The sequence below is a fragment of the Osmerus eperlanus genome, chromosome 16 (assembly GCF_963692335.1).
Source record: "Osmerus eperlanus chromosome 16, fOsmEpe2.1, whole genome shotgun sequence".
Taxonomy (NCBI): domain Eukaryota; kingdom Metazoa; phylum Chordata; class Actinopteri; order Osmeriformes; family Osmeridae; genus Osmerus; species Osmerus eperlanus.
This window is the reverse complement of record NC_085033.1, coordinates 14,038,887-14,048,066: the sequence shown is the minus strand read 5'-3', so window position 1 is coordinate 14,048,066 and position 9,180 is coordinate 14,038,887. Positions and strand designations below refer to the sequence as shown.

At 48.6% G+C, this 9,180-nt stretch overlaps 1 protein-coding gene across 1 annotated transcript; it reads left to right on the top strand.

The window, feature by feature from the left end:
* The first annotated feature begins 459 nt into the window (after positions 1-459).
* Positions 460-9,180, top strand: ca8 (carbonic anhydrase VIII). Its single transcript, XM_062481291.1, is given in 9 exon segments — positions 460-756; positions 2,622-2,813; positions 3,024-3,148; positions 4,888-4,983; positions 5,596-5,658; positions 5,833-5,881; positions 5,971-6,083; positions 8,995-9,022; positions 9,025-9,180. Coding segments are annotated over 9 exon segments (843 nt in total). The 5' UTR covers positions 460-683; the 3' UTR covers positions 9,129-9,180.

The window sequence follows — 9,180 nt, the reverse complement described above, 5'->3', positions numbered from 1 at the left end:
AACCACTCTGTTTCCTTCACCCTAGGGCATATCTGTGGCCTTGAGTCCAAGAGAAATATCACTCTGGCCTTCCTGCCAACATTCCACACACACAAACCCACACACACATGCACCACATAATACAGATGTCCTCTTTCTTACAACCGGCTGAATTGCTAAGCTGTTTAAAAGGTGCTTTGACAGGCATTCGTTCCCTCCAATCCGGGGCCCCCTTGGTCTGTAGGGTGGGCGGGATCAGGGAGGAGTGATCTGCAAGAGTTCAGAAACTCAGCTGGCACTGATAGAGAGCTCCTGAAGAGAGCAGAGCAGACAACGCCGCAGCCTGGATACACACAACACCACAGAGAGAGAGAGAGAGAGAGAGAGAGAGAGAGAGAGAGAGAGAGAGGGGGGAGGTAGAGAGAGAGAGAGAGAGAGAGAGAGAGAGAGAGAGGGGGGAGGTAGAGAGAGAGAGGGGGGAGGTAGAGAGAGAGAGAGAGAGAGAGGGGGGGAGGTAGAGAGAGAGAGAGGGAGGGAGAAGGGGAAGAGTGAAGGCAGAATCCCTCCTGCAGTGCCTGGAGTCGGCTGCTTGGTATCGTCTGTAAGAAAACGAACGATTGCAAGAGAAGGACTGAGAGAAGTGGACCTGGCTGGCAGAGCTCCTGAACTGACCTGAGGAAGACCGACCGTCCGTCGCTTCAGCCATGGCCGACGGCGCCATCGAGGAGTCAGACTACGTCCCCGGGAAGGATGAGCTGGACTGGGGATACCAGGAAGGTGAGAGGGCTGGATGTGGGGGTACCTGGTAGGTGGTCTGGATGTGGGGTACCTGGTAGGTGGGCTGGATGTGGGGGTACCTGGTAGGTGGGCTGGATGGGGGGGTACCTGGTAGGTGGTCTGGATGTGGGGTACCTGGTAGGTGGGCTGGATGTGGGGGTACCTGGTAGGTGGGCTGGATGTGGGGGTACCTGGAAGGGAGGCTGGATGTGGGGGTACCTGGTAGGTGGGCTGGATGTGGGGGTACCTGGTAGGTGGGCTGGATGGGGGGGTACCTGGTAGGTGGGCTGGATGTGGGGGTACCTGGTAGGTGGGCTGGATGTGGGGGTACCTGGTAGGTGGGCTGGATGTGGGGGTACCTGGTAGGTGGGCTGGATGGGGGAGTACCTGGTAGGTGGGCTGGATGTGTGTGTGTGTGGGGGGGGGTTACTGCTGTGAAAACCCTTGGTACATACTAAACAGTACAGTGTGGCCATACTTGAATGAATGGTTTCATTATTGTATGCTACCTTCTTATCGGTATCTTGGGTACAAAACTGGGTGAAATACAATCAGCTACCTGGGAAAGGGTTGCAAAATGTTGAACTTTCTTCTTCTTTGAACTCTCACACACAGACGTACTGTATAGCGACAGACACAACCACAGACACATATGCACACACACACACACACACACACACACAACGCTTACATACATCCTCTGAGTGTGTAAAGGTTAAGGGTAACTTGATAAAGCTCCAAATTAAGATAATTTGATAAATAAAGTTAGGGTTCCATAGAATCAGGAACGGAGCTGAACTCGATACACTGCTGTCCCACCCACGAGTTAGTATTCTGGGACTTGCTTGTGAAAAAACTTCCCTTGCATTCATGGAACTGAGACTTTCACAGTTCCCGTGCAGGCTCCATTGTGTGTCTGAAGCTCTTTGGCTGTGAAGTTATCGTAGGCTTCAGAAGCCAATGGAGCGAACAGAGAAAGCCTGTATAATTTATTCCACACGTACAGACACTCAGAGTACACTGTCCTTGTAATGCAGTATAAGATATTGTACTGTATTTATAGTGCGCTTTATTTGTCAAGGCAACGTCAAGGAGCTGCAAGGAAGTTTAAAAAGGAAGCGAGCATGCAATAAATAGATAAAATAACACATCAAAAAAGTCCATGCATACAGTATATGAATGCTATAAAAAACGTTTTTCAAGAAATCAGTTTTTAGCCTGGCTTAAAAAAACGTCTGTCTACTGAGGTGCTCTGATAGTGAGTTCCACAGTCTAGGGGTGGCGGGGCAGAGGATTGCCCAGCTGAGAACTTCTTGGCCTTGGAGGGGGGGTGGAGGGAGAGGGGGGGCAGAGGGATGTAGGGTTATGGAGTAGGATGGGTGAGAGGGATTTGGTGAGGGGGAGAGGTTGGAAGGGTTAAGCGGTTAACAGGGATTCAGTATTAAAAGCAAACGAAACAGCCTTTGTCTCTGAGAAGTGAAGAAGGGAGTGAGAGAGAGAGAGAGAGAGAGAGAGAGAGAGAGAGAGAGAGAGAGAGAGAGAGAGAGAGAGAGAGAGAGAGAGAGAGAGAGAGAGAGAGAGAGAGAGAGAGAGAGAGAGAGAGAGAGAGAGAGAGGAGAGAGAGAGAGAGAGAGAGAGAGAGAGAGAGAGAGAGAGAGAGAGAGAGAGAGAGGAGGACAGAGGAAAAAAGGAAGGGACAATGAGATGAGTGCAGTAAACTAGTTCAGGGTAATGTCCCTGTAGGTGAGTGGTATTCCTGGTGGATTTACTGAGATCCTGACAGCTGAAACACTCATGTCATTGGTAATACATACCATCATAGTCTCAGTGTGTGTGTGTGTGTGTGTGTGTGTGTGTGTCAACAGGTGTGGAGTGGGGTCTGTTGTTCCCCGAGGCAAACGGAGAGTACCAGTCTCCCATCAACCTGAACTCCCGCGAGGCCCGCTACGACCCCTCCCTCCTGGACACCGGCCTCAACCCCAACTACGTGGTTTGCCGCGACTGTGAGGTCATCAACGATGGACACACTGTGCGCATCGTGCTGAGGTCAAAATCAGGTGCCGTCTTGCGACCATCCAAAATCAGAATCCACCCAAAGTACATACAACATCAACACACGCTTCACGATTTATTTTGTGTGCGAAACGTTTGTCAGGACGTGGGTGTGTGATGGATGCCTGTGATATCAAACCACAAGCAGACCACTGCTGGCTTCTAGCACACGTCTGTGCTACATGGTAGTTTGTCAACTTGTGTTTCCTGTGCAGTGGTAACGGGGGGTCCGTTGCCTAGTGACCATGAGTACGAACTGCACGAGGTGCGTTTCCACTGGGGAAAAGAAAACCAGCGAGGCTCCGAACACACGGTGAACTTCAAAGCCTTTCCCATGGAGGTATGGGCAACACATACACACACACTAGACAGGCATGCATGCACACACACACACACACACACACACACACACACACACACACACACACACACACACACACACACACACAGAGAGACATGCACACACACACACACACACACAGAGGCATGCATGCACACACACACACACACACACACACACACACACACACACACACAGTATGTCTCTCAAAAAGGCAAATACAGTTGTACTACAAAAGTGCTGAGTCAAAGTTGGAGCCTGGGTGGGGGTTTACGGTATCTTTCACATCTTGTTGATGTACATCTAGACCACGTAAGGTTACAGCTGCCCTAATTGTTTTTGCAGCCATGCTTGGTGTCTCTGTTTGCTCAAGACAGGGACCTAACCCAGCCTGTCACATATCACAACACCTCTACAGACTTCGTTTAAGTGTATCGATACGTAGACATTCATCGAAATGCCTGCCATGTTTATCCATGTAACACATACAGTGTATCTGCATGGATCTAGATTTAAGATACTGTACACCTATTTTAAATCTGAGGATGCACAAGTGCTGGGCTGTTATCTCCTGTCGATTGCAGCAGCAGAAGAAGAAAGATGAGTCAACAGTTGAAGCGATGGTAGCTTGGAGGTCTTGGTGGCCTATTTTAAAAAAAACCCTCACCCACACACACACTCACTCACACACTCACACACTCACTCAGTCACACACTCACTCAGTCACACACTAACTCAGCCCCACACTCACCTACTCACACACTCACTCACACACTAACTCACCTACTCACACACTCACACACTCACACACTCACTCACACACTCACACACTCACACACTCACTCACACACTCACTCACTCACTCACTCACTCACTCACACACTCACTCACTTACACACTCACACACTCACTCAGTCACACACTCACACACTCAGTCACACACTCACACACTCACTCACTCACACAGCCACTCAGTCACACGCACCTGCTCCCGTGTCAGCCCCACCCTGCCTGTTGTTCTTTCTTTCTATCTTTCTTTCTTTCTTTCTTTCATAAAGGTGCTGAAACACATCAGTCCTTGAGCAGAGTTAGGGTTACAGCCTCGTGACAATAGTGGCCTGTCACGTCTACTGTAACCCAGCGTTTTAACCCTCCCTGTTGTCTTTCATATTTACCTCCATCTCCTCCCTCCCTCCTTCTTTCTTTCCCTTTGTCTACACAGATACTCCGTTGTCTCAGAGGAAGTCCTGTGTGCAGAAGCTCAACATTTAAGAGCCCCTTTGTCATGTGTGTTTATAGACAGCAAACACCCCCCCCCCAAAAAAAAATCCCCGAATTCAGGGAGATTGTAGAGCGTTTGCGGGCGTCCGGAAGCCGATATTGAAATGCGGGAGTCTCCCGGAACTTCCGGGAGACTTGGGATGTCTGAGAGAGTGCGTACGAGGAGATGAAATGATTTCTCGTGAGCGAGCGTTTTCAAAGTCAATAGAAGGAGGAACGCTTTTAACCGTTTGTGTGACTGAGATGTGCAGGGGCCTGAAATGTCTGTTCAGCTGTTAGTAAGCTTAGCACAGAGATGCTAATGTTAGTTTTATATGTTTTTGCTGTTATGTTTTCATGTCTGATCCTATCCTTTTTTCTTTTGGGAGGGGGGAATCAAAGTTTGTAACTTTTTTTGTGTGTGTTGATGTGGTGCCGTGTTCTGGATGGTGTTAACCCTGCGTGTGCTTGGCTTGCAGCTCCACCTGATCCACTGGAACAGCACCCTGTTCAACAGCCTGGAAGACGCTCTGGGCAAGAAGAATGGAATCCTGATCATCGCTCTGTTTGTGCAGGTATACATTGTTTTAGTCTGGCTATTCATTCATAGTTCAAAATGGTACGGAAGGTCATTTTAGAGGCTTTTGAACATATTTTAAAATAGGTTTCAGATTTTTAGGGGGCATATTCTTGTCTTTGTTTTCCTCACTATTGATAACATGTAAGCGGATATCCACTTTTTGTTTTGGGCTGACGCAAACCACTTATGCATGTAAGGCAAGAACAGGTTAAAAGTTCGCTGCTGACTGTACCACACAAGTCCATCACTTATAGAACCATCACCCCTCACTTCCTGTTTACGAAGGCTTCAAGGGATGGTTGTTTCCTGTCTATATTCTGTCAGGATACCAAAGACATAAACAACCTAGGGTCAAGACATAGGGACGTTGCCACAGTGACCTTCTAACCACCCTTTATCTGTCTCCTTCTTGACCTCGTCCAGTGTTGCCACCAACTGCCGTTTTTGAAACGTGACCGTTTGAGTTTGACGGTTTCATTTCACAGTTGGTGCTAAGAATTTTTTTCATGTCATTTAAAAAGTATATGGCTGACAACAAAAGAACTATAAAATGGCAACTTTAGAGCATTCAAGGAAAAGTTGGCTAAATTATGTTGTTTTCCTACAGATAGGGAAGGAGCACCTGGGGTTGAAGGCTATAACGGAAGTCCTACAGGATCTGCAGTACAAGGTAGGCAACCATTTTGTTTTTATGGTCTCACAGTGAAGGATGACCTGAGACGCAGAGTACATACTTTCACATTTCTCTATGAATATATGTGGTCGACATGTTTTGTTTGGCGATCAGATGATCTGTGGAGGTTTATGAGTGGATAGCTAAAAAAACGCGATTGATCTATTCTAGGGGAAGGCAAAAACCATACCGTGTTTCAATCCCAACACTTTACTACCTGGTGAGTATCTCTACTGTGTGATGTCACACTGTCGTGATTACAAGCTGAGGAGCTAAGTTTACGTAATGTGTGTTTGCTACCGCCCCCAGACCCTCTGCTGAGAGACTATTGGGTGTACGATGGCTCCTTGACCACACCCCCCTGCAGTGAGAACGTAACTTGGATCCTCTACCGCTACCCTCTCACCATCTCACAGATACAGGTAGGACTACATTACCCATAAACCCTTAGACAGACAGTTGCTTTAAAAAGACATGGACTACATGCACTGAAAGACAGAGGTATAACTGCTCTTCTCAGAACCTGAGCCACAGATGTAAGTATCTTGAGCTCTTGTCAAAACAGTTTGTGTCATGCCTCCTGTGAGGTCATCCTTTCGACTTCCATTGACTCAGCATTTAAAAACAAGCACATGACCAGATCTTCTGACACATCTAAACCACAGCCCTGAACCACCAGCCAGCTATTAGCCTCCCTCAGCCTCCCTCAGCCTCCCTCAGCCTCCCTCAGCCTCCCTCCCTGTTCCTGCCCCACTGGCAGGCCGGGGTGGGGCTGTTTGAGGTCGGGGTGGTGGGGGTGGGGGTGTTTGAAGTCGGGGTGGGGGTGGTGGGGCTGTTTGAGGTCGGGGTGGTGGGGTGGGGCTGTTTGAGGTCGGGGTGGTGGGGGTGGGGCTGTTTGAAGTCGGGGTGGGGGTGGTGGGGCTGTTTGAGGTCGGGATGGTGGGGTGGGGCTGTTTGAGGTCGGGGTGGTGGGGTGGGGATGTTTGAGGTCGGGGTGGGGGGGGTGAAAGGGATATCCTAACAGGATCCTAACATCCCTTCTCATCACAATCAATCTGTCTGTCTGCGTCTCTGAGGTCTCTGTCGGACACAGTAGAGTGTCCTGCTGTCCTACTGTCCTGCTGTCCTGCTGTCCTGCTGTCTTGCTGTCCTACTCTCCTGTCTGTCCTGCTGTCCTGCTGTCCTGCTGTCCTACTCTCCTGTCTGTCCTACTGTCCTACTGTCCTGCTGTCCTGCTGTCCTACTCTCCTGTCTGTCCTACTGTCCTGTCTGTCCTGTCTGTCCTACTGTCCTACTGTCCTACTCTCCTGTCTGTCCTGCTGTCCTGCTGTCCTGCTGTCCTACTCTCCTGTCTGTCCTGTCTGTCCTGCTGTCCTGCTGTCCTGCTGTCCTGCTGTCCTACTGTCCTGTCTCCTCTCCTCTCTTTTCACTGTGTGGAAAAAAAGTTTTGAAAAAAAAGTTTTGAAACGTTGAAAAAATATTTTTGTAAAAAGTTTTGAAAAAATAAGTTTAGAAGGTCTGCAAAATATTTTCGATTTAACGGTTTCTCCTCTCCTTTCACTGTGTGTGCGAAGAAAAAGTTCAAAAAGTTCCACAATAAAAGTCCTCTCCTCTCCTTTCACTGTGTGTGCGAAGAAAAGTTCAAAAAGTTCCACAATAAAAGTCCTCTCCTCTCCTTTCACTGTGTGTGCGAAAGAAAAAGTTCAAAAAGTTCCACAATAAAAGTCTCTCCTCTCCTTTCACTGTGTGTGCGAAGAAAAAGTTCAAAAAGTTCCACAATAAAAGTCCTCTCCTTTCACTGTGTGTACGAAGAAAAAGTTCAAAAAGTTCAAAAATAAAAGTCCTTTCCTCTCCTTTCACTGTGTGTGCGAAGAAAAAGTTCAAAAAGTCCACAATAAAGTCCTCCCTCTCACTATGTGACGAAAAGCTAAACAAATTCTAACAAAAGTTTGCATCATTGATGAGTACTTCATGATGACTCTACTGTACTCTACTATACTCTATACACACTTATACTATATATTATATACACTTTCATCTACTCTGTTTTAGCTCTCATTTCACTGTGTGTGAAAAAAAGTTTAGATAACAAAAGTTTTGAAAGAAAAAAATCCAAAATACATTTCTAACAAACATTTTCATCATTGATGAGTACTTCATGAGGATTTTTACTATACTCTAATTTCGAAACTCTGTTTGGCTGTCTGTCTGCATGACTGTCTGTCTGTCTGTCTGTCTGCATGTCTGTCTGTCTGTCTGCATGTCTGTTTGTCTGTTTGTCTGCATGTCTGCCTATCCAGTGTTTCTCACATATTTCATTTATGACACATCAGGCTCCCGTCCACACCAGTGACCACCTGCTCATACCACAGCCTAGTACCTTCCTATCAGCCCAGTCCTACTTAATGGCACAGTCATCCTTCCTCCTTCCTCCAGGATAAGAACCAGGCCTCCTATCCAGCTAATGTCCCTGCCGGTCTGAACAGCACAAGGCTACTCTTCAGTTGCCACGGTCTGGTTGTCAGGACTCTTTGCCTGAGCTGTAAAATCCTGCAGAGCTAGACACTCCACCTGGCTGGACATTTTTTACTGGACAGTTTACTGTTCCACAGTTTGTGGAACAGTAAACCAGAGAGAGAAATATTAGCTCAGGGCCCTCCCTCCCTCTCTCCTCCACCATCCCTCCCTCCCTCCCTCCCTCCACCATCCCTCCCTCCCTCCACCATCCCTCCCTCCCTCCACCATCCATCCCTCCTCCACCATCCCTCTCTCCTCCACCATCCCTCTCTCCCTCCACCATCCCTCTCTCCCTCCACCATCCCTCCACCATCTCTCTCTCTCTCTCTCTCTCTCTCTCTCTCTCTCTCTCTCTCTCTCATCTCTCTCTCTCTCTCTCTCTCTCTCTCTCTCTCTCTCTCTCTCTCTCTCTCTCCCCCCCTCTCTCCCCCTCCCTCTCTCCTCCCTCCCTCCCTCCCTCCACCATCCCTCTCTCCCTCCACTGTCCCTTCATCCCTACTTCATCATCCCTACAACACGTTGCCGCACCCTCCCTTCTACCCCAAATCTAATTTATCACACTAATATATGGAACTCATCCCTCTATTGTGCTTCTCTGTTTCATCCTTCTCTCTCTAAATGCTCTCTCTCCCTCGCTCGACCATGCCTTCTCTCTCTCATCCCCGCTCTCTCACCCCTATCCCACCCCCCCTCTCTCTCATCCCTCTCTTTCTTTTGCTCTCTCACCCCTCTTGCTCTCTCATCCCTCTCTCTCTCACCCCTCTCTCTCTCATCCCTCTTGCTCTCTGTCTGTCTGTCTGTCTCTCTCTCTCTCAGATAGAGGAGTTCAGGAGGCTGAGGTCACACTGAAGGGGGCGGAGCTTCCTGAGGGAAATGATGGGATGCTGGGTGACAACTTCCGCCCCACCCAGCCTCTCAGCGATAGGACGGTCCGAGCTGCCTTTCAATGACCCTCCCCCTTTCCAAACTGCCGTCAAGGGGAGGTCCTTACACACACCTTTC